This window comes from Hippocampus bargibanti, linkage group LG04 (genome assembly GCF_051943395.1).
Source record: "Hippocampus bargibanti isolate YZ-2025 linkage group LG04, ASM5194339v1, whole genome shotgun sequence".
In the NCBI taxonomy this organism is placed as follows: Eukaryota; Metazoa; Chordata; class Actinopteri; order Syngnathiformes; family Syngnathidae; genus Hippocampus; species Hippocampus bargibanti.
Window position 1 is genome coordinate 7,638,930 of NC_142737.1, and position 26,509 is coordinate 7,665,438.

Sequence of the window (26,509 nt, forward strand, 5' to 3'; positions counted from 1 at the left end):
GGGAAAAAAAGGGAAAAAAAGCACAACATATTTTTAGAACACATATTCTCTCGCTTGTGCACGCAACGATGCCACAGGTTCTCTGTGTGTTGAGCAACAGCAGCCCTTCATTAGCCAAGGAATGATCAGCCAGCGCCTGGACATAATCAGGATTTCTTTCCAACATTTTTTTCAAGTCACATCGGCTTCTCCGGATGACACAAATTGTTAGAAGGCAACTCAAAGTACAAGTCAAGAATGTACTGTATAGATAGTTAGACATATAGCACAGTCTAACGCATAAGGGCTGAAAAAGAGAAGCAATTAGTTGTGCCGTCAGCAACTTGAAGGGCCACGCAGGACTGGGTGGTATAGAAATCCGGTGGAACAGGGCACAAAAGCAAAGAGAACACCGACAGTGCCACAAAACAATGCCACAGGCACCACTTTTATATTAGCCAGTGCTAAACTCTTACCTGAATACCAGAGGTTGTGTTCCAAAACGAAAATCCATGCACAGATGACCATTCAGTTCACCTCCGTTTGGACTTATAGATTGTAAATAGTACATCCACCTTATGTAGAGTAAATAGAGTTACATATATCATATATGCTTGATACTGTATTTTTGTAATTTGCACTATTTACAGTTCTTTTTATGAGTACTTGCAATACTTTGTTTTTTTTTTTTCCTTTTCAACCCGCTTTCAATTTTGCTATTGTAGATTACAAATGTCCCCACAGTGGCTTTTTGATTCTGATTGTGGTTTTGATAAGTAAGGCTACACCTCAAACAGAAGTCTGAGCTATATCCTCGAATAAACTCAATTTATTGCAATATGTCCAAACTGCGGCCCGGGGGCCAAATGTGGCCTGTGGTCAATTTTCATAAAATCAATAACGTGTGGCTTGCATGTAGAATGAATATGTTGGCAACCTTGGCCAATAGCCCTGATAAATGATTACAATTCCCGTGTAAAAGTTGTACAAAAGCCGTACATTATTTGAAATGCTCAAAAAACTTGTACAGCCACCCCCATTTCAAGCTCAGATAACTCCAGACCCATAATACTTAGAAATTAACTCTTATTTTTTTTTTTTTTTTGGGGGGATTAAAGAAGAGTGTTTAAGGTGTCCAACGCTGTATTGAATGTATGGCAAATGGATGGCTGCCTGGTTGCCCGGCTGGGTGGCTAGCTGGATAGCCAGATAGCTAATCAGAATCAGAATCATCTTTATTGCCAAGTATGTAGAACACACAAGGTATTTGTTTCCGGTAGAACACGCTCCACTAGTATCGTCGTCAAAAAAACTGCTAAGTGTCACTATACAGTTCCATTTGGCTACTGTTAATAGATAGATAGTTAATATCTCTGAGTTATCTATTAGCTAGCGAGCTAACTTTCTATCTATTTGAGTTATTCCGGGTTGAGTGAATGCTGGCGCATGTGGCTGCCGCATATGGCTGCCGCTGCTCCCCCACAGAAAAACTGATTCTGTGACTAAAGTGATCTTGAGAGTTTTGAAAGGCACTTAGAAATTAAATGTATTATTATTATTATTATTATTATTATTTACTCCTAAATTTAAATATTATGTGTGTCCTGGAATTCAAGTGACAATGACAAATACCTTGGCCCTGGAGTGGACACATTCTTGCACATCATCTAGCAGTGAATGAGTTAAAATAAAAACTGCAAATGTGAAAATTCATTTAAAATGAAATGCTATGACATGAAAACAACGTCCGCCAAAGTTGGGCGCCCTACATTTTCAACACACCAAATCTGGCCCCTTTGCAAAAAGTTTGGACACCCCTTATTTATTGTGAGGTACAGCCTACACTTGAAAAAATAAGCGTTGAAAATTTCCGCCTTCTTTTTTACGCATATGAATAAAAATTTTAAAATATGCTTGTCCATCAGGTGTCTTCGTAGTAACAAAAGGACAATGCTCTGTAACTCATTAAAAGACACCATGTGATCAAAATGATGCAATGATTCCCTCTCGTTGCTCTAATGTTGTCTTCAAGTAAGCTTTTCTTGGGATGAAACCTGCAGGGTTATACATTCAGGCTCATTTGCCCCTCCGATTGACTTTCTGTCTTTTGTAACGACTCAACACACCGGTCTTTTGTTTCAACTACTTCATGTAGCGCTAAAAGGAAGACATAAAATGCGGATGTGTCACATCGCGGCACGTGGTGCGTCTCCAGCAAATAAATTCTGATGTCGTCTTTTAGAGCCGCGGTAATCTGCAGAGATAGCGCAGCTGTCGTGTAAGGTGTTTTATTGTGTTGGCATTTGCATGACACAAAGCGCAGGTAGAATAGCCAACCGACACTTTGTGTGTGTGTGTGTGTGTGTGTGTGTGTGTGTGTGTGTGTGTGTGTGTGTGTGTGTGTGTGTGTGTGTGTGTGTGTGTGTGTGTGTGTGTGTGTGTGTGTGTGTGTGTTAAAGCGCTATATAAACCAATATGTAGTGCTTTGTATTTTGGACAGTCGCCCTCATTTCAAGCTCGTATAACTCCAGACCCATATAATTTAGGAATTAACTATTTTTTTCCGATGAAAGAAGATAGTCTAAGGTTTATTATGCTGCATTAAATGTTTATTTAGTCCTAAAACTCAATATTCTGTGGGTCCTGGAATTAGCGTGACAATGACAAAAGCCCAGGCATTGGAGTGGACACATTTTTGCACATGCCTGGCGAACAAATTCGGGAATTTCGCTCGACGTCAAATTTTCAATTCCCGAATTATTTCGTGAATGGCAATGAATGAGTTAATGGGAAATGTTTCGGTTTTCGACAAAATTTCAGTTTGCTACCAACAGTAGGGCCCCCGCCTGTTGCTGCATAGGTGTTGGTCGTTTTAATGAACGGCAGTTAAAAGGACTCCCGGCACAGCTATTCAATTAAGTCATTGTTTGTTTCACGCTGTCAGGTTTGTTTGTTTTTGTTTACTACTTTGGACCTTTTTGTTCTTATGACTTGGTTTTTTTTTAGATTTTGTTCCTGCTGACTTTATTTAATACAATTTGTCAAATACACCCTGCTCCTCCCTCCTGTCTGCTTTTTTGGGGTCCACCACCACCTTGTAAATCATGACAAATCGGTTTTCAAACAGGTTTCTGGAACAGATTATGGTCAAAAACGGAGATTTTACTGTACTTTCTATTTGAAAATGAGCACAAACTTAAATGCATACTTGCATACCAAATGTGTCAAATCAATCACCTCTTCATAACCCACTGTGCCACTGTTGTCTCTTATCCTCTCATTTGGCTTCCCATTTAATCAAATGATTTCCCCCCCGCTCCTCCATGCCGTCGTCTTTTGTAATCAGCTGTGCCGTGCAGTCCTGTCACGCCGCATTCAATTTTTTTGCATCATCTCGACCGCTAATCGGTTTGGCATTTGGCAAATGCGTTAACGATTAATAACGAAGGAGGTTCAAAAAAAGGAGGCTCACACATTTGCAGTTGGAGATCAACAACGCTGATAGTGTTGAGTCAAAAGTTGTGTTTCCAGCCCATGTGACTCGTTTTTTTTTCTGTTTAGTTCATCCAAGCATCCATCCATCCTTCATCCCTATGTTTTCCCTTTCTCCAAGGTTCATTGTTTGAGACGTCCAAAGAAAAGAGTGATGTGGGGTTCACATGTGAGTTTTATCTTTCATTTCTTGACTTTTTTTTGTTTGCTGTGTGCGCGCGTGTGTCAGCTCATGCGTACGGCCGCCGCGCGTTAGCGTGTCTAGGTGTCTGTATTTATTCACACTCTTCTTTTATCACAAAATCTGTGTACTTGTTTGCTTCAGGGAGTCAACTGTGCTCAAACGCTAGCATCAAAGACACAGCAATTAGTTTTTTGCACCGTTGCCTGCGTGATGGAAATGTGAATTGAAAGTGTGTCGTTGATTTAATTTGGACAAGAAGGGTTTTGGGGGGTAGGATGAGGAGGGTGGGGGTGTTAATAAATGTTTCAAAGGAGGAAGAGCAAGTGTGAATGGAAACAGGTCATACATTTTTTTTCATATTTTGAAACGGTTCCCTAAGGTTTAAAATTAAAGCAGTCTGACATTTATCAAAATACAGGTAACATCCGACTTACGACCGAGTTCTGTTCCGACCAAACGGTCATAAATCAAAATGGTCGTAAGTCAAAATCCATTCAAAATGTTGAATAGAGACTCGTAGGGTAAATGACTAGTCCCTTCTGGCGCCATCACACGATGGATTTCAGTACGAGAGTCAGATGCTAGCCAAGAGTGTCCTCCGCTTTGCGCGTTGCAGTGCCAGGCGTAGAATAAGATAAATAAGTTAAAAAATAGGGTCTGGCGGTCATGGTCGTAAGTATGGGTGGTAGTAAGTCACAGATTCCCTGTATAATAATTGGAATCACACCATACTTGACATCCACTCTAGTTCCAGCTACCTTCTTTCACAACTAGCTAGTTACTGACGCAAAGACCAACTAAACCACCTAGCTAGCTAACCCTGTCCCATGATAAACCAAAATTTCGGAAATACGAAGCTACAAACCCACCCTTACAAACTCTGAGGTACTGTCTTACTTTTGTGTGCGTGTGCATTTGGCATTTGAGAGTAAAACATCCACCTCCTCGCATCGAGCGCTGTCAGATTAGACTGAGCAGGGCATCAAAGACGTACGAATACGACTCTCGCTGTGGTGTGTTTCATGGGCTCCTTTTATAGTGCGTCCACTCAGATGTAGAAGTGTGGGAGCGGCTTTTCACATTTTATTGTGTGACAAACATACGCAGGTGACAGTAGGACTTGCGGTTGATAGCTGATGTTTGTGTTTCCAAGTGGGGATTAGGGAGTCTAGTTTGAATTTTGTTTTCAAGCGATTTTTTTTTTCTGATTAAGCAAGAGATTTTAATGTTTCTTACATTGTTTGTCATCCTAAAACTCAACATTCTGTCGGCCCTGGAATTTACGGCAAAAAACGACAAAAATCTTGGCACTGGAGTGAACACATATTTACACATCATCTGGCAGTGAATGAGTTAATGATAGATTTTTTTATAAATATACTGTGAAAAGGTAGAATGGAAAACAGCTAAAAGACCAAAATACAAACTTTGGCCTTTTTACCACTGCTTTAAAATGTTTTCCCCATAACATTAGACTTCTTCTCATTCTATTGACATGATTATGATAGTCTCAAAAAATTAAGTTTCCCACATCATGTCAGAATTTTCTACTTTTTGCATGTTAAATTTTAATTAAACTAAACAAATGGTTTAAAAAAAATCCAATTTAAAATTAAAAATGTTTAGCATTTAATTCAAAAAAATTCCAATAGCGTGAAAATGAAAGATGACTTCATGTATCTGGTGAAAAAAACACATTTTCTGACATTTTTGTCAAATCATTCATGCATTCGGAGATAATTTATTCTATGATACCTTTGACATTTTCTTGAGACACGAATCGCTGATAAATCACTCCTTTACCTTATTTCTCCTAAATCGACCCCCCCCCCCTCAACCCCTGTTGGCCACGAATGAGTCTAGCTTTTTTTCTTCCTCCGATTCTTTCTCAGCCTATTCATTCTGTCATGCTGTCTTCAAATCACACGCACACGCACGCACACACGTCCAAAACCATTATTCATCCAAGCGGGTCGAACGTGTTTACCCACGTCCAGTTGCTTTTTTTTCACCCCCACCACCCCTTTCTCCTGTGTCTCGTTGTCAGGAGGCAGCCTATTATGCTGGGCTGTCAAGCTGTAAAAGGGCATTAAATAAACAATGAGTAAACTTTCAAGTGACAGTTCTCGTCTTGTGGAAGTTAAAATAGTACGTCAATCAGATGAAGATTTATTAATCAAATACATTCATCGTGATTACTCTGAGGATTATATTGAACCCCCACTCATCGTGATGTTTTTAAAAATATATTTTCGACAAGTCCTCGAGGACGCTTTGAGATGGTTAACGGCGCCCACATGTGGTCAATCTCGGAACACCCGTATTAAATCGTGTACGGAATGTGAAGGGATTGACAGGGAATAAAAACCGTCCATCAATCATCGCTAGTTTATCTTCACGAGGCTCAAAGGGTAATTAAAAACAATCGCACAATTCTTAAAATATTACTAATATATTAAATATAATTATATTTTTAATTACTCTTCAAAAACTGAAGTTTAGCACCCAAACTAACAAAAAAAAATCTAGCTATCTAGCTAGTATGTTGCATTTCTAGTATACACCTCTTCTTTTCTATCGACTTTTCCTTTCAAGGGGTCGCCACAAAAAATCAGTGTCCTCCATGTTCAGAGGTTTAATTTGCATGTTTGTTTTGGCCAAGCTTTTACGTCGGATGCCGTTCCTGACACAACCCTCTGTATTTATCCAGGCTTGGGACCGGCACAATACGACACTGGCTTATGTCCCCTTGTGGCTACAGAACAAGCAACTCTATAAATTTAATAAAGATGAAGATGCTCAATAAAAGTCTCCCAAACACAAAATAGTCATCGGCACGGCAGCATTTTAATTACTCTTCAAAAACAGAAATTTAGCACCCAAACTAAAAAAAAAAGACTCTAGCTATCTAGCGTGTGTGTTGCATTGCTAGTATACACCATTTTTGTTAAATCCCCTTTCCACATCGCAACTTCAGTTTCCTTTCATCTCTACTCCTCATGCTCATCTCACTTCCAAACCGATGCGTAGAACTTTTAAAACACATTCTTCTTTTGTGGTAGGCCGCGTGAATGTATAGATGAGTAACCTATCTTTAAAACACCGCATGTCATGTTGAAAGGGGACCCTTGTAAAATAATTAACAAGCTTATTAAGATGGAACAGTTTTATGAAAAATGTGTCTAGACAAATGCTCTTATTACGTATGCCCTAGGCCTGTTTAAAAGTTTCACAGGTCTTCTTTTCCGTCTGAAATGGGAAGGAAGGGAAATGAGATGATCTCATTGTTCTGGCAGGTTTTTTAGAATTTTCTAGTTGGACTGTTTATGAGGGGAAAAAACAAAATATGCTTTATTTCTTTCAAATGATATAAAAATACAAATAATTAAGAACCTAGAATTGACAAATTATTTTACATGTAATAAAATCATACTTTTATTGTGGTTTTTGTCCAGCGGCTCCAAGCACGGACGATGTGGCTCTCTACGTGGGCGTGGTCATCGCCGTCATCATGTGCCTGGTCATTTCGGTCATCGTGGCGCTTTTCGTGTACCGCAAAACGCACCGCGACTTCGACTCTGACATCATCGACACGTCGGCGCTCAACGGAGGGTTCCAGTCGGTCAACATCAAGACAGCCAGATCAGGTATTTGCAGCCTTTGATTCAATCCAGTGGATTCATTGATTGACTCTGTCAACAGGGTTATGTTCAATATTTGTCAATTGTGAACCGTTGATATATTCTCCGGCCAGTATTTGGCGACAAATTCCCAAATAGCACACACCAAGGACTTTGTAAAAAAATCATCTTGACTGACAAAATGGCTGCCTCGTAACAAAATAACTATCTGAGCCATTTTGATACACTCTCTTGTAAGGTGACTAGTGACAATGACACTCACTGATCGACGAAAACCACTTCCACAAGTGCTGAGTCAGAAAATCAGGCGTCAGTCAATGACTGAAGGACTTTAGTATGTGTTTCAGTGTGACAAAATGGCCGACTCCGCAAGTCAATCCCTTGTCCCATTCATCCGCATACTGCTTACATTATCTGGGGTTGTTCTGCTGGCGCCACATGGAGTCCCACCCGCAGCATCTGTCACTCCCGTGGTTAAATTGCACTCGTCTTTTCCTGCCTGCGTTGCGTTTCTTCCCGTCCGGCTAATGGAGAGAACCCTGAGAAGCTCACTTCTTCACACATTAATTGCCCTCGCTGAAATGTCAGGAAATTTGAAATCGATCAAGCGGTCACTGGAAAACTTAGACTATTTTCACTTGGCTAGTCACAAATTCACTGATCATGCTCAGAAAACCGTTTTTTCTTGAATCTAATGCTCATCCTTGGAGACATTCGACGATGAGCGTCAAGCCGTGTACTGTATAAATAAGACATAGCATCATGCTTGTAAACATGAACAGTAACATGCTAGTACAGGAAATGTCCCTACGCATTTTGAACTGATGTGTTCCTGCATGTCTGTTTTTCTTCTTTTATTTATTTTTCCATGTCATATCTGCGTTTTATATTGGAGGTGCGGACTTATTTATGATTGCTAGTGGGAGGCCAGGAAGTTAGCTCGAAGTACATGGACAAGTGTCATGTTTACATCCGTCAGCCAGGACAACTCAGGAAGTTGCGGTGTAAAAACATGCACAGGAGAGTTTTAAACATAGAATACTAAAAGCAGAACTAAGGATTATTATGTTCTGGATTTCTTGTCGACATTTGTTTAGTCATTTGACCAAATGGGTCCAGCTAAACCCTGACTTAGCACATACATGTCAATTGATGTTTTCCCCGTATTTTATACATTTTTTTTTTATCATTTAAAATAATTTACGGCATACTACGACTTGTATGCGGGAATTGTCACCATTTTTAAGGCCAGCTATTAGCTAAGGTTGACAGGTATGTTAGCAACTTTGATGCTAACACTGTGTGTAACACGAGAGGCACCCTGAAAATAGTCATGTTTGCCATCCAGCTATGTTGGCAGCGCCTCTAGGACTAGCATGGCATTTTTTTGTGTTGGTCCAAAGATAATACTACGGGAAAGTAGGTGATCTACCATTAGCAACAACAAAGCACAGTAATATATTCCACTGCTGCTCTGCAGTCGCACTGGCACAACATGAAAGCTGGCCTGGTCCTCGCCATAGCAACGACAAACGTGCTTGTCTCTGAAGAGTAATGTTAGCACTAGAAAACAATGTCCTGGCGGGTTCAACAAGACCATGAAATATAGGTGTGCCTGGGTTACCAAGGCAACAGCAAAGATTCAAACGTCCGAACGAAAAGTTCAGCCGTACTGAATGAAAGAGAAGTGGACCAACAAGACCATGGAAATCTGTGGCAATATCTAGATGTGCCATATCATGATTAAATGAATGAATAAACAACTAAAGAAATAAATACAGAACTAAATGCATAAATAAATACACAAATAACTAAATACATAAATAAATAAATAAAAAAATAAATGCATGCATGCATGCATACATACATATATACATACATACATACATACATACATACATATATACATACATACATACATACATACATACATACATACATACATACATACATACATACATACATACATACATACATACATACATACATACATACATACATAAACAACTATATAAATACAGAAATAAATACATACAGAAATAAGTAATAAATATGTGAATAAATGACTAAAATAGGATATAGTGTAGATAATATAAATAAAAATAGTGTTTTGGGCGGCTTGTGTAACATTTGTCAACTGATTTTATTAACTTTCCTGTTAGGCTAACAATTTTGCTGATTTGATTGACCGAGAAACACGTGCTTATGATTGTGCTCACGGCATCAAAAGTTCACCATTTGACTTTTTTTCTGAAGTTAATTTCTATTGTCTGCATTCCCTTTCCCCTCACACCACCCACCCCTCCACTTTTCCTTGCTCCGAGCTGATCTTTTTTTTCAGGCTCATGATTTGACAAATGCGGCTGCCATATACGGCAATCCCTCTTATGTCCTTCGTGTCCTGTCCGATAAAATCCCAATGATGAACTTTCCACTTTTAGAGCCCCTCCCTAACCTGAAGATTAAGGTGTACAACTCCTCCGGCCTCGTCACGCCACAGGACGACCTCGGAGGAGACTTTACGTCCAAGCTTTCTCCCAAGGTAAGGCTATTGAGTTGTTTTTTTATTTTTGTGTGTTTGTTCTTTTGTGGGGGATATTTTGGCACAATAACCCCTCATTCCACATTATCCCGTCACATACTAAAATTTGCACATTAAAATTCCATTTCCATTGGAACTTTCCATTCATACTTAAGTGCTTTAATAATAAAGCACTAGAACTGAGCTGGTCAAATATAGACTACAGTGTCACGGTACAATGACATATTAATCAACAAAAGTCTTACTTGAAGATGGAATCATTAACTGTTATTGAAATCAAGACAAAAAAAAAAAAAACAACCACCTTCCCTTAATGCACATGACATGGACCTGCCCAGTTATCACTAGACAAAATATGTTTTTTTCGTTGCATAAAAATGTCATCAGTACCACTCGCTTATTAATTCTGAAAAACATGAATATGGAGCAAAAGCTACGGATTCAGACAGCATATTAAAGTAGTCGAAGAAGGCTTTCCTGATATGTTTTCCTTCATTCCAATTTGCATTCTTTCATTTAAAATGTGCATCGTTACTTGTCGCTCATCAAAACGGCCTTATATTGAATCACTTGCAGAGGCCGTTGCAGATCATGAGACTGAAGAAGACGACACAATGGCTTCCAAAAAGATTGTTTGAAAATGGCAAAATGCTAAAAATGGCTCGTGAATAACCACCCTGAGTCATATGTTGTATTAAAGCTCATGAAGTGATGCGTTCCGCAGCAATTATGTTCTCAATTTGCTCTCATAAAAGAATACAATGATGGGAGAATGGTGCGACTCAATGACATGAATCATGTTGCTTATGAAAACTGACGTGTCCAAAAACAAATCAATTTGGAACGCAAAGCCCACAAGTCATATCTCCGATTAAAGCATTTCCAAATATGTGAATGTATCATTGAACAGATGAGACCATGACCCCAAAACATCGAATTGCTCAAAAATTCCACCAACGACCCCTTCCCCCGGCCTACTTAGAACAAAATGTATCGAGTTGTATGTCACATTAAAGGACAACCGACGTCCCCGGACAAGTTGTGTCCATAATTAGTAAAATGGCTTCAAATGACTTCTACTGAGCGTATTCTAAAAAGATTCCACCGCATATAGCTATATTTTACGTTTTAAGACTCGCACTGAATATTCAGGAAGTCTTGTTTTTGAGTTGACAAGTCCGTACGTGACATCACTAAAGGAACGCCCCCTGACCGAAAAAAAGACATATTGCAGCAGTCCTTCCATCACGTCAATGTATTTTGCTGTATTGTTTGGCCCGATTTGCTGTGGCGACACCTTGAAGGGAAAAGAAGTTTGGTCTGAAAACCTTGTGTTGCAGCCAAAAGCCGCCAGAAGATGGTGTCGAAGCTCCATATAAGGAATTTATCAGCCTTGTGGAAACAGATGTGGCCACAGGAGGTCGCCATTTTGTGCCTCTTTTCTGGTGATCGTTTCTCCCCAATGTTGCCTCAAAATGGCATGGACTAAATTATTTAATCGATTGCGAACATGTATGCTTTCCTCTTCAGAACTATTTGAATCATATTCATAACTGGATGTGTAACAAGAAAGCATGTTCTCCGAATCTGAAGCCATTGTTTTGATTCTCAAGCAATGCAAGTGATTTGAATGAATGAATGAACCTGACTTATTTTACAAGTCAGTACTCATATTTGGACCATGAAATGCAAAGCAGCTACTTTTTTCCCCCCAAACTACTTGATACCATTCGGTAATTTCAGATCTTCCTTCTTCCACTTGAGCCTCGTGGCGGCGCTCCCGGGCACGAAGCTCAGCTTCCTAGTAGCAGTTCCCAAGGAAACGTGTCCCCCCCAAAAAGAGGAAAAAGAAAACACTTTTGCAAAAATACATTTTGCCATGGAATAATTCTGAATCAGAAAGCCTTTAATAGTCCCACAATGGGGAAATTTGCAATGAACAAGTCGCCCTTTTACATGCCGCCACGTTGATGCTGTTATTTACAACATTGTCGCATCAGAACAGCAAATTTTATCAGAAAAACAGCCTTAATAGGCCCACTATGGGGAACTTTGAAATACAATGTCATAAAAATCTATCAATAAAATAAAAAATATAATTCCCCATTTTTTTCAATATACCGTACAGTGATACTTCAGCTTAAGAACTTAATTGGTTCCCAAAAAGTGCGTGTAAGGTGAAAGGTTTGTCTGCCAAACATTTATTTCCCATAAGAAATCACTAAAAATGAGAATAATCCGTTCCCAGGTCCCCATAAAACATAATTTTCTATGTCTTAAAACTACACAAAATATACCTTTTTTATGTATAATAAAAATGCTTTTGAATTGTAATTAAATAAATAAACTGTACTGTATAATATGTAAAGTCGTTTTATTTACCTTTGTGACGGCCGTTTATCTAGTTGCCTCTTGATGATGTCCGAGTGACGTTGCCGTGCTTTCTCACTCTCAATGTCCCCTGCGAGCTGCTTTTTGTTAATCCGAATCAACAGAAGTTTTTGAACCACTTGTATTGCCTGAGACCGTTGCTTAGACGACACAGAAACACCCTTAGCCACACGTAGCAATGGTCGACTTAGCGTACTGGTACTGGGACGCTAAGTCGCACACCTCGTTCGTGTTTTTCGATGATCTCCTTCTGCTCAACCGTAATTTTCTTTTGTGTCCTCTTCGGCTTAAAGGGCAACCGACGTCACTTTTTTTGTTTTTTAACTGACATCAGAAAAACGTTTTATAGCATCTAAAATACAAAAAACATGCAGTTTGATACTTTTATTCAAATGCAAAACAGCAATAAAAAATGACTTAAAGTGTCCAAAATCTGCAAAAAAATTGAGCTGCGAATTGGGCATTTTCAGAAAATCCCACCCCCAGTTCGTGACGTCACGCCAAGACGTCTTGCATTGCTGGAGAATCCAAACAACGGCTTCAGATTCGGATAATATGCTTTATTGTTACACATCCAGTTATGAATATGATTCAAATAGTTCTGAAGAGGAAAGCATACATGTTTACAATTGATTAAAGAATTATATGTGCTGATAAATTCCTTATATGGAGCTTGGATTCCCTTTTCTGGCGGCTTTTGAGTGCAACACGGTTCTCAGACCAAACATGTACACCAAAATACATTGACGTGATGGAAGTTCTGCTACAATGTGTCTTTTTTCAGTCAGGGGGCGGTCCTTTCATGACATCACGTACGGACTCGTCACCAACTCAAAAACAAGACTTCCTGAATATTCAGAGCAAGTCTTAAAATGTTAAATATAGCTATATGCGGCGGAATTTTATTAAAATACGCCCAGTAGAAGTCATTTGAAGCCATTTTACAAATTATGGACACAACTTGTCCGGAGACGTCGGTTGTCCTTTAACACTAGCCTGTGGTGGGGTCTTTTTCGGTCCCATAATAGCAAAACACATCTGCACTCAAAGGGGGTGTGGAAAACTAGGCCGCCAGCCACCATGGCGCTGTGTGGTTTGATTCATCCGCCGAAAACTATTTCGTATGCCAAAATTACATTCTCGCAAATTTAATGTTCGTAAGGCGAAAGGTTCGTGAGCTAAAGCGTTCATAAACTGAGGTATCACTGTATATTCCTATAGTTTAAAAATATGCTGAACACAAAATACTGTACTATTTTTTTATTTAAAAAAATCTGCAAATCAGAAATTGAAAATAATTGTCTTACCTACCTAATACATTAAATAAAATCAAAGAATAAAAATTATGTAATGAAATGAAATGTCATCTCTTTACAGACATCACAAAAATATTCTGACAAAAATAAATACAATAAAAAAATTAAATAAAAATAAAATAAAATTAAAAAAAGTAAAAATGTATGCCTTCATTTTGTAAAAAAAAAAAAAGATAAAAATAAAATAAATAAAAAAACATAAGCTTGCTTTTCTGCCATGGTTGTATGTTCTCCCCCCCAAAAAAAATCGTTCCCAACTGCACCCAAATCCACTTTGCTGCTAATGGGGACAATGGTGCTCCCTCTTGTCACTTTCTTGTTGCAGTTGACGCAGTCTCTGCTGGAGAATAGCGACACCATGAACCTTCGCAACCAAAGCTTGGCCCGTACTCGAGACCCCTCGTGTACGGCGCACGGCTCCTTCAACAACCAGGGAGGACACCTCATTGTGCCCAACTCGGGTAAATAGTGTTTTCATTCATATTCATATCTATTGAATTTTTTTGTTGCATGTCACTTTAACACACAGGTGTCAAAGTCAAGGCCCGCGGGCCAAATCCGGCCCGCCACAACATTTTTTTCGGCCCGCGAAAGCAAATTAAACTTGTTATGATGATGATTGCTAAAATCTGGGCCAAAATTTAATATTTTTAGATGTCAACCACAATAAAAGTCATTATTTTTGACTTCAGATTTGAAAATGAGTTATTCATTAATTTGCTGTGTGCTCTATATGTAATATTTGAAGGGATTTAAACATTCTAATGGGTTCCCCAAATTCATAACGGCCCTCGAGAGGAAACCATAACTACAATGTGGCCAGCGGCAAAAAATGACTTTGACACTCCTGCTTTAACATGTACACTTGTGCACCATGCATTTTTTTACACGTGTCCGTTGAAAAATACTGCCAATGAAATGTATGTATTTGTTATTAGAGGTAATTAATCTGAAACAGTGACAATATACTGCACTAATTGTCATTGTGCACAATGACTTGAAAGAAGTTTATTTGTGGTGCTCGTGGTTGCAGGAGTGAGTCTGCTAGTTCCGGCGGGCGCCGTCCCCCAGGGCCGCGTCTACGAGATGTATGTGACGGTGCACAGGAAGGATAGCTCCAGGCAAGTCTTAGCCCCTTTCTTCCCTCCCACCCCCTCCTCTCCCCTCCCTCCATTCCGCCATATTCCTCACTTCTTTCGTGTTTTCTCAGCTGCTGGCCGAAAGACGTTTTTGCTCTTTGGCTGAGCATCTCGCCACATATTTCTCGCCGTTATTAATATTTACATGATTTGATCCCTTCTATTGATCATTCTGCAGTGAATGTGGGACAAGATTTTTCTTAATGTTTTGTTTTGATTTTTTAAAAATACTATTTAAGTCATTCACTGCCAGACGTGCAAAAATGTGTCCACTCCAGTGCCAGGGTTTTTGTCATTGTCACTTGAATTTTAGGACTATACCAGAATCAGAATCATCTTTACTGCCAAGTATGTAGAACACACAAGGAATTTGTCTCCAGTAGAACACGCTGCACTAGTATCATCATAAGAAAAATTCACACTATACAGTTCTATTTGGGTTGCTGTTTGGAGAGATAATGGCTTGGGGGAAGAAGCTGTTTAAATGTCTTCTGGATTTGGTGCGCATGGATCAGGTAGCGCCTGCCTGAGGGGAGTAGCTGGAAAAGGTGGTAGGCAGTCGGATTTTCCGCGCCCTTGTCAATTCAATACAGCATTAGAAACCATAGACCAGGGGTGTCCAAAGTCGGTCCTCGAGGGCCGCCGTCCTGCATGTTTTGCAGCTCTCCCAGGAGCAACACACCTGATTCCAATGATCATCAGCCAGCTCTGAAGCAGCATCAAAATGGTCCTGATGATTTGAATCAGGTGCGTTGCTCCTGGGAGAGCTGGAAAACAGGCAGGACGGCGGCCCTCGAGGACCGACTTTGGACACCCCTGCCATAGACTCTCTCCTGTCATCAGAAAAAAAAAAATCAATTATATGGGTCTGAAGTAATATGAGCTGTCCAAAATACAATGCAATATTGGTTTAACAACAGCTGAAGCTGGAACAAAGCGCTAACATGGAAAAAAGACATTTAAAAAAAATGCCAGAGGCCATGGCCAGCACTTTATCGGCACCCAAGCATGAAAAAAACAAAACCCAAACAAATTTGGGAATGGCGCTCTACATCATATTTTCAATTCCAGAATAAATTTGCGAATGGCAGTGAATGAGTTAAACTAAAAATATGAATGAGCCTTTACCATATTTTCCGGTGTATAAGGCACAGCCAAAAGCCTTGATTTTCTTCAAAGATGACATTTTTTATTCATTGAAGATGCGCCTTATAGTGCAGTTCGCCTTATATACGGAAAAAAAGTTTGAAAATACACAATTCATTGGTGGTGCGCCTTATACTACGATGGGCCTTATACACCGTAAAATACGGTACTTTGAAAAATCAAAACACTGCTTCATATTTTATTTTTATTATTATTTTACATGTGGACTATTCCGGCTAAGTGCGCAACGTGTAACACTGTTGCAACAATTCAGTTGTTTCATTAAAATCCTTCTGAAGGATTTTAAGGACTTTGTCAGTGAATCATCTTGCGTTGAGGCAAAAATCAAACTTTTTGTCAACGCAGAACATAGATGACTGGAATTTATTTGCCTTAGGCCTCGAAATCACTAAATACGCTCTTGCTTTAGCTGCAAAGCGTCACATCAAATTTCTGAAAAACGGCAGCCTCTAACTTCAAACGCTCGCCTTAATACAATTCCACACGCGTAATAGCCCAACGGATTAAGTGGCAACCTCGCGTTGGCCACGACAACGTGACTACGCTACATTTGGCCTCCTTGATGGAATGTTTATTTTATCTTCTTCTACTTCTCCCTTCATGAGTCATTAATGAGCTCCAGCGACTGAATCAATAATGCTGTCGAGGATTAGTGCTGCCTCAAGCAGTGCTGCCCTACGTCCCCCTTTTTTTCTTATTTCAAATTCAAGACTTACAAAAAAATAATAAGAATAAATACTAAATAAAAAGAAATTGTGCCTTGAAGCTTCAGGTGTTAGTTGAATTCAAGTGGCGGAAGATGGTTGATGTTGAGTCTACCACAAGAGGCGGGTGGGTGATTTCTCACTCGGTTAGAGTTCCAAACACCCTCGCAGTGATGAGATTTTATTTGATCTTTGTTGCTTTATTATCAAAGAGGTTTGTATTATGTTTTTTTTGTTCTTGTATGGCAAGACTATCAAACTCATGTTTTGCCACAGGCCACATTGTAGTTACGGTTTCCTCTCGGGGGCCGTTATGGATTCGGGAAAGCCATTAGAATGTTTAATCCCATCCATATATTACATATAGAGCGCGCAAAAAATAATGAATAAATAGTTTTAAAAGTCAAGAATACTGATTGTTCTTGTGGTTTACATTAAATTTAATTTAAATTTTAGTTCGGACTTCAGCAAGCATCATGGAATATCACAAGTTAGATTTGCTTTTAGGGGCCGAATAAAATGATGTGGTGGGCCAGATTTGGCCCCCGGGCCATACCTTTGATACCGGTGTCGTAAGGGTTTTCCGATTTACTCGCATGTTTTCTAATTGCCCAACTGTGTTTAGTTAGTGTATAACTGTGTCAAACTCAAGGCCCGCGGGCCAAATCTGGCCCGCCAAGTCATTTTATGTGGTCCGCAAAAGCAAATCACTTGCTGAAAGCATTACCGAAATATCAAATTGTCATATGGAAGAAATAACGTTGATATTTGGTAATCATATTTCTGCTTAAACAAACTATTTTAATCGACTTTACTGGTTTTAAAAACTCCTAATGGATTCATTTGTTGTGTAAAAGTAATAATTTTCTGGTTTCACCATCATTCAGCGTAACTAAAATGAGTTTCACAGCCCTGTCTTGTTTTTATTGCCTTGAGAGTTTTGAAAGGTGCTTATTAATTAAATGTATTATTATTATTATTATTATTATTATTATTTGATTTTGAATTGTTTGTCAAATTAGTTGCTAATGTGATATAATTTCTGTCATTGTACTTTTGTATACAAGGTTTTTGTATCCCACCGCCAAAGAGTCACATGACTGCTTTATTGCAACACAGCAGCCCTAGTCTACAAATTCTCCCACCGACATGTCTACATGTTTATCTGTTCTCCGCAGACCACCGATGGAGGACGTGCAGACTGTGCTAAGTCCAGTGGTGAGCTGCGGACCTCCAGGAGCTCTGCTGACCAGACCAGTCATCCTCACCATCCACCATTGCGCCGATAACGTCCACGAGGACTGGCTCATACCGCTGAAAAACCAACTGGCGATGGGCGAGTGGGAGGCGAGTACACGTGCTTCTTTGTGTGTCTACCGTTACAAACAAGTCTTTATTTATTGATGTGGTGGTTTATTTATACACGGCTTTGTGTGTTCTTATGACAGTAATTCAGATCTCAACATGGTTGAGTAGTGAATGATTACATTTCGACCCCACGTAGTGCAACTGTACCTATGTCGTTCTTTGATCAAGAGTTGCTTTGTAATGCGGGATGGTGGACTTAAAAAAAAATGCTGTGTTGTTTTCCTAGCCAAAGCTTGCCTCAGCAAATTTGGCTTAAAATCAGATTGAGACGAGCTGAAAAAACAGAAGTACTTTTGTTTACTTTGGCCCCAATTAAGGCAGAGGTATCCAAACTTTTTTTGTAAAGGGGGCCAGATTTGATGTGTTAAAATGTAGAGGGGGGCAACCTTGGTGGACTTTCTTTACATATAACATCAATTCATGTAAATACATATCAGCAATACATTCGGTGTTTGACATTTGTATTTTTTATTTTAATTTGAGCTATCACATCCCAGCCAGGGTTTTTGTCATTTTCATTCAATTTGCAGGACCCACAGAATATTAAGTTTCAGGACTACATAAACATTCAATGCAGCGTAAGAAACCTTAGACTGTTCTCTTTCATCAAAAAACTTTTTGCAAAAAAACTATAATTCTTAAATTATATGGGTCTGGAGTTATCTGAGCAAGAAATGGGGCTGCTGTCCAAAATACAATGCAATTCATCCCTGTACATATTGTTTTATATGGTGCATTAACAGAGCTGAAGCAGGAACAAAGTGGTAACATGGAAAAAAGGAAATGCTTCCCCTTGTGGAAGCAAAGCGAAAAACCTTGCCCGAGGCCATTGCCAGCGCTTTATCAGCACCCGCGTAAGAAAAAACAAAAGCCGAACAAATTTGGGAATGGCGTTCCACGTCATGCCTTTCAATTACCGAATGTATTACTTAATGGCAGTGAATGAGTTAATTTCAGCTGTGTTTTGGTTCATTTTAAACATCAAAATTGAATTCACATTGACGGTCAACTTTCCTCCCTTTGTTGATTTTCGCCATTTTAGAAAATTGAGGGGTCAAATACTCATATACCAATGTGCTGTTCCTAATTGAGCCTGTAGATGGCAGCACTTAGCACATGCAGTGCCCAATGTTTCATTCTACATGCGGGACAGACGTTATTGATTTTATGACGGAGGCTGCATTTGGCCCTCGGGCCAAACTTTGAATATACCTGGTAGCGTAGCTTAGCTTAGTACCGTATGTCAGTAGATACTTAGCTAGGTGAGTATAGGGTAAGTCGTGAGGATACGTAGCTGTATTATTCCACCTTTACCACGCACGCACTGTAGAATAATAACTAGCAGTGGCGTATAAGAAAGCCACCTGTGACTATCGTTTCAGCAGCAAAAGGTAACATCCCCCCCAAAACAAAGCACACTGTGCCTGACAACCTGTTCATCTCTCCAACACGTACACACTATGTGATATACACCACGTCTGTAGGGGATAAAGAAAATAGAAAAACAGGCGAGAGTTCTCTTACAAGAGGTAGGAGACTCCTATCAGCTCCAATTTGTTATGCTGCTGCCATCCTCCTCCTCTCTCATTTTTCTTTTTTTTTAGCATGAAGCCTCAGCAATTTCGATACGTGTGTTTTTGTATACTGTGCGTGCGCATGTGTGTATCATCCCCGTGCGCTCGTCTCTTTTCTTATCACAGCTCCACACAATGTCTCTGTGCAATTAGCCATGCGTGCGATGTCTGCTTGCGACTGTGTGTGTGTGTGTGTGTGTGTGTGTGTGCGTGTGTGCGTGCGTGTGTGTGTGCGTGTGTGTGTGTGCGCGTGTGCACGTGTGTGTGTGTGTGTGTGTGTGTGTGTGTGTGTGTGTGTGTGTGTGTGTGTGTGTGGAGGTAGGAGGGGTGGGGGTGGGTTTGCAGTATCAGGAATGGAGTAATAATGAAAATGAAAAGCTGAATTTTAAGCCACACAAAAATTACATTTAAGCTCCAAATGGAGTGAAGTAATTAAATTCTGCAGGTGTCAGGCCACAGTTGTGATTAGAACGACTGCTGATCAAATCATCATCATGTTAGCCCCGCCCCTTGCTTTATTTTATTGAGTGGGTCATATCTCCCAAAGCATTAGCTACAGATGCAACACAAGAGTGCCTGCTGATGTGAGTAACCCGATGTACGGGCAATCTTCCTGATGAGTTTTTAGAACCAGTCAACGGGTTTTCTGTTTTGATTCTGCACAACAAACAGTAAACTGGCAGATATAATTTGTATTTTTTTTTAACTCATTCACTGCCATACATGCAAAAATGTGTACACTCCAGTGCCAGGGTTTTTGTCATTGTCACACCAATTCCAGGACCCACAGAAGAATGTATTATTATTTTAGGACTACATAAACATTCAATGCAGCATAAGATACCTTAGACTCTCTTATTTAATCAGAAAAAAAAAGTTAATTATATGTCTGGAGTTATATGAGCTTGAAATGAGGGCGACAGTCCAAAATTCAATGCAATACATACATATTGGTTTGTATAGCGCTCTAACAACAGCTGAAGCTGGAACAAAGCGCGAACTTGGACAAAAATGAAATGATGTCTCCTTGTGGCAGTCCCAGCAAGAAAAAAAGAAAACCAAGAACTGCATCGAGATTGGCAGTGAATGAGTTAATGTTATTCCCCTTTAACCAACAAAGGTGCTGCAACACATGTAGACAGACCATCTAATAATGTTCACAGGCATATGTTCTTTATCCTCCGTGAAGACTGACTCAAATTAATGCTGTACTGAGAAGCTGATCGAGGAGCTGAGTTTTCGGTATTTGTTTTATCCACACTAAAATGAGCAGCACAATTAAAGGGAAAGTCTGTGTAATTGTTTTTAATTGTATTACCTTGTATTTAATTCAACTGATGTAACCAGCACGGTTACAACACATGTGAGAATGAGAGGATTAGAATATGGATGGACGGGTGGATTTAATACCATCATTACTGTGTGCTTTGTATAATTTAGATTTTAAAAATGGATCACACACCTTTTTTTATGCCAGGCTGAAACCAATTAATTTGACAAGTACAAAACATAGTAAAGTGTTGGTAGGTCAGTAATATGTAATTTGTGTGTATGTGTATCCAACAGGATGTGGTGGTGGTTGGCGAGGAAAACTTCACCACGCCCTGCTACGTGCAGATGGACTCGGAAGCCTGTCACATCCTTACGGAGACTCTGGGCACGTACTGCCTGGTGGGCCAGTCGGTGGGGAAGGCGGCCGCCAAGAGGCTGAAACTGGCTGTCTTTGGGCCCGTTTCTTGTACCACGCTGGACTATCACATCAGGATTTACTGTCTGGATGATACGCAAGATGCACTCAAGGTAAGAACCACCACAGTAGTGTGGATACAACATTGGGTACACTTGCACAATCATTAAGAATAAAAATAACCACACTCCAACTCCTGATTTCACTCTTTTAGACACGCCCTTGATGACCAAACATTTACACGCATCCAACAATCAATTGAACAGTAATTCTGTTAAAATGGTTTATTTATTCAATTATTTTTTTTTTATGATTTCTTTACTCTTACAAAGGCGACCATGTTAGAAAGGAGGAAAAAAAGAGTTTTGGCCAATGGAGAGCATTCTGTCTGATCTTTCCAGTGCTCACAGAATTTTGTGTTTTATGACGACTGTATGTCAACACAGAAATATTGGATTGGATTGGATGTGCCTTTATTTGTCTCACGGTGGAGAATTTTACATTTCACAGCAGCAAAGTTATGAAAGGAAGAGTAAAGGAAAGAAAGAAGTAGAAACAGAAAATACAGGAGCTGCTAAAAAGGCAGCCACTCACGCGGCGCCATCTTGAAGTTAAAAAAAGACTCTTTTTTTCAACACTCCAAAAATATTGTTCAAGACTTTTTTTAACTACTCAATCGAATAAATGACATTGTTTTGACCCAAATCCACTATTTTGGTATTTTGGATCTAAACGCAAAGCAGAAAAAGAGCTGACAAACTGACACAATTATGACTTTAAAGCTCGTAATTTTTGCTTTAGTCACTCTTCAAAATCGTAAATCGCCCTTTTCTTTTCAATTGTGGTAGTAGTACAGTAAAGTCTCGTTATATCGATATCGATTATATCGATAGTACCGCTTATTACGATACTATTTCTATGAACGCAAGGAGAAAATTACATGCGCGCAGGGTCGGATATATCGATAGTCCCGGTTATATCGATATTTTTTCGGACTCCCGAGAATATCGATATAACGAGACATTACTGTATTTAGTAGCGTGTGCGTGTGTGTGCGTGTGTGTGCGCGCGTGCGTGTGCGCGTGTGTGTGTGTGTGTGCGTGTGTGCGTGTGTGTGTGTGTGTGTGTTAACTCATTCACTGCCAGACAATGTGCAAAAATGTTATCGTCATTTTCACTCAAATTGCAGGACCCATAGAATACAGTATTAAGTTTTAGGACTACATAGACATTCAATGCAGCGTAAGAAACCACCGGTGTCAAAGTCACACTTTTCAATTCCCGAATAACTTCGGGACTGGCATCGAATGAGTTCATGGATGACTTCTACTTCTAAATTTAAGTACATTAATTAGATAAATGGGTGAAAGCTGTCAAGTATGACATGTGCACCACCATTTTTTATATTCTTAATCTGATTTAATTCTAATCTTTTCTGTTGCTCTCTTTTAATTGAAGCATATTTTAAATCCAATGCAGTGTTCTTTTTTTTTTTTTTTTTTTTGCTCAACATGAGCTCCAACTCCAAGCCTCAAGTCATCACAAGAAGAATTCACGGCGCTTTATTGTGTTCATTTGCATTCCGACATATTAAAGGTTTTGAGTGTGTGGCGTCTTCATCTTGGAGGTGATAAACAAAACCGGGTCGAGCAATGTCAAAGTAGCTGACGCTTTAGAGTTTAAACATATTCAAAAGCCCCAGAGGGAACATCTGATACGGGAGGCTTAGCGCTGCTAATTTATGCATGAAGTGATCAAATTGAGTAGCAACGCGAAGACACGCGCGCACTAACTGTGTGGTTTATTTAGCATTTCAAACAAGCAATTCCACCATTAAAAACAACTCTCGGAGAGATGCTGTTTGGCATTTTACACACCACTTATCTTTTTTTTACTTTTAATCTTGTAAAACTGGAGAAATTATACAGGGTGGATGCCCACACACGGGATGAATATCTCAACGAGCAAGGTGGTCGCTCGTCCTACATATATTAAAACAACAAAATGTCTCATTGATCGCACATTTACACGGAAATGTAAATTGGATGGGTGTGTCCGGAAGTCATTTATGTACAGCACTGTGCAATCGAAAAGCAGTGCTTTGGCCCCACCAAGTGGCATCTACTGGGAGTTCAGAATCAGAAAGCAGACTTTTCCAATTCCAATAGTTGAATTTCTATCTATATATTGATGTATTTATTTGTTGATTTATTGTTTTGTGTGTGTGTGTGTCTGCGTGCGTGCGTGCGTGCGTGCGTGTGTGTGTGTCTGCGTGTGCGTGTGTCCACGTGCGTGCATGCGTATGTGTATGTATGTATGTATGTATGTATGTATGTATGTATGTATGTATGTATTTTTTTTATTAGTTGGTTGGTTTTATTATATTTAATAATTGTTTTTATTTATTTTATTATTATTATTATTATTTATTTATTTATTGTTTTATGTATGAATTGTATTTATTTATTCATTTATTTATTTGTTTGTTTTTATTGTTTTAATGTATTTATTTTTATTGGTTGGTTTTATTTATTTTATTTATGTGTGTACAGTATTTATTGTTGGTTTCATTTTATTTATTTGTTTTAGTTATTTGTTTATTTAATTAGGTGTGGGGGTTTCAAATGTATGTTCAATTTATGGGTAGTTTATTTTCATATTTATTTTCATGCTTTTCTTAGGTGAAATCAAATACTGTAACCAACTATTTAATGCAATTTTAAATGGAAAAAAGTATGCAATATTTTTAACAATCAATTTTAAGAGGGGAGATGGCTGAATTACTGGAAGAAATGTTACAGCACTCGCAGTCAAATGAATGTCAAATTGGTGTAATTTATTCTGATATTATGGATATGCAAAAGAAACAGAATTAAATGTTCAAACTTTGCAATGGATTGATTTTTTTTTTAAATCCGACATTATACATCTTGGAAATTCACTTTTATTTAGGTACAATACATTTCCATTTAGTCTTTGAGAACTATTCATTTTCAAACGTTTATTGACCAAATGTACAATACATTTTCATTGAAACATTGTTTAAGCACAGATTTAATTTATTGTACTTAAGTGCATGATGTTGATTGTTTTTTTTTTTCTGGGACAAAAAAACACTAGCATATTGGATTGAATGCATGTAAAACAAACACAGAGAAGAAAAGCATTCTAATGGCCACCATTTTTTGCAGGAGGTTCTTCAAATGGAAACGCAAATGGGAGGCAAGCTCCTGGACGAACCCAAAACTCTCAATTTTAAAGACAGCACGCATAACCTGAGACTATCCATTCATGATGTACCACACCCGCACTGGAAGAGCAAACTCATAGCCAAATATCAGGTGAACCACTGGGGACACAAAAGTACAACCATTACAAAAGTACAACCACCTTTCAATAACTATTGATTTGACTCGTTTGCAGAACTCAACTTTTTTTTCTACGTACCCCCGCAGGAGATCCCCTTTTACCAGGTATGGGGTGCTAGCCAGAGGTGCCTCCACTGTACCTTCACGCTGGAGAGGATGAGCTCGGCCGTTACTGAGGTCAGCTGTAAACTGTGCGTCAGGCAGGTGGAGGGCGAAGGGCAGATCTTTCAGCTCAGCAACACCCTGGAGGAGGTTCGAACACCACTGTTCACACCGTATCATAATCCATCCACAATTTCATCCACAATTTCGTATTGCGCACAAATGTGCGCAATAATAATCATAATAATAATAGTAATAATAATAATTATAATAATAATAAGTATAATAAGAACACATTAAATGTATAAGTGCCGCGCAGAGCGCCGATGTGGATGTGGAACTGGGAGTCGCGGCTTGGAATTGAAGCGGATTTACGTGGGACAGGAGATGAGAGCCAATCTCTTTTTTGTTAATGGGCACTAATAATAATAATAATAATGACAATAATAATAACAATAATAATAATCATAATAATAATAATGACAATAATAATAATAATAATAATAATAATAATGACACTTTACACTATACAGTCATGGGATAAGAACTTTTTTTGTGCGGGTGAGCAGCGGCAGACATTCGTGCCAGCGTTCACTCTACCCGGAAGTAACACAGCAACAAAGTTCTGAAAGGAAGAGGAAAGGAAAGAAAGAAGTAGAAAAAGAAAATACAGGTGCTGCTGTAAAGGCAGCCACTCTCGCGGCGCCATCTTGAAGTAAAAAAAAATACAACTAAATAACAAATAATATGGCAACACAGAGAGTCATACATTCTTCAGCACTTGCTGTAGCCTCTTTGTAACATGAAGCAGTTCTAGATGAAAGAGGAGAGGATCAAAGCATCCTTTTCATCAGTGGATCAGGGACTTCATGGTGAAACGTGCACATCTACTACAAGCTAAATTTTGAAAACAAACACTACAGCTTGTTGTTGCTTTCGTGTGAAGTGGTTGGGTTTGATATCTCTTACTATCCATCTATCTAGCTCCCTATTTGCTATCTAGCTATTAGCTATTGAGCTAGCTAGCTTGCTCTCTATTTGCTGTCTAGTTGGCTAGCTATCGAGCTAGCTAGCTGGCTACCTAGCTGGCCATCTGGTTGGCTGGCTATCTGTCTAGCTATTAGCTATCGAGCTGGCTCTCTATTTGCTATCTAGCTGGCTATCTATCTAGCTATCTATTAGCTATCTATTAGCTTGTAAGCTAGCTTTCTATCTGTTTGAGTTACTTTTGGGTTGAGTGAGCGCTGGTGCGTGTGGCTGCAACTGCTCACCCAGAAAAACATGTACCGAGGTTCAGAACCACTAGACGCCATTTCAGGTGTGCAGCATCGTGGTGCTTGTAAATCAATTTTAGACGCCATTTAGACCTAAAATAACGACAATTTATTGACAGATTCACCAGGCTGACGATGCCTGAATCTTATTGTAATGTTAAATAAATTCATTCATTCATTCATTCTTCAAGCCAGTTGGAGAAGTTCTGTGGATGCATACATTCACCACAAAGTCCTCTCAGCAAGCCTCCTGTCTTGATTGCACAATATTTGGTCAGCAGTCCACTGCGGACATGGCATGAGAGTTCACAACTATGACATTTTCGAGCAACCCACCCCACGCAATTAATTAAAAAAAAAAAAAAGATTGTCTGACCTTTGAACCCACCCGGCATACACGCTCAGCTTCTGTTGATTTGACAAAAATCAAAAGCTCGCTATTCCGATCGCGTTGGCATGACCTCGCGGCCCCCTATGAATGATTGAACAGTCGCAGGCAGCTCGACTTAAGATTTTGTGACTTTGAGAGTGCGGAAGGTAGTGGAGGAACTTCATCTTCATCTTTCCAACTCCTGCTCTCT

The 26,509-nt window shown here is 39.3% G+C and overlaps 1 protein-coding gene across 1 annotated transcript in view; it reads left to right on the plus strand.

The window, feature by feature from the left end:
- Window positions 1-26,509, plus strand: part of LOC148898860 (netrin receptor UNC5C-like) — a 215,406-nt gene that overhangs the window by 181,758 nt on the left and 7,139 nt on the right. The window contains exons 8-16 of the mRNA XM_088993796.1: window positions 3,593-3,640; window positions 7,111-7,302; window positions 9,738-9,838; window positions 13,871-14,006; window positions 14,579-14,666; window positions 17,734-17,902; window positions 21,064-21,297; window positions 24,376-24,525; window positions 24,640-24,804. Of these exons, the coding sequence (XP_088849922.1) occupies window positions 3,593-3,640; window positions 7,111-7,302; window positions 9,738-9,838; window positions 13,871-14,006; window positions 14,579-14,666; window positions 17,734-17,902; window positions 21,064-21,297; window positions 24,376-24,525; window positions 24,640-24,804 (1,283 nt within the window). The remainder of the gene's footprint in view (window positions 1-3,592; window positions 3,641-7,110; window positions 7,303-9,737; window positions 9,839-13,870; window positions 14,007-14,578; window positions 14,667-17,733; window positions 17,903-21,063; window positions 21,298-24,375; window positions 24,526-24,639; window positions 24,805-26,509) is intronic.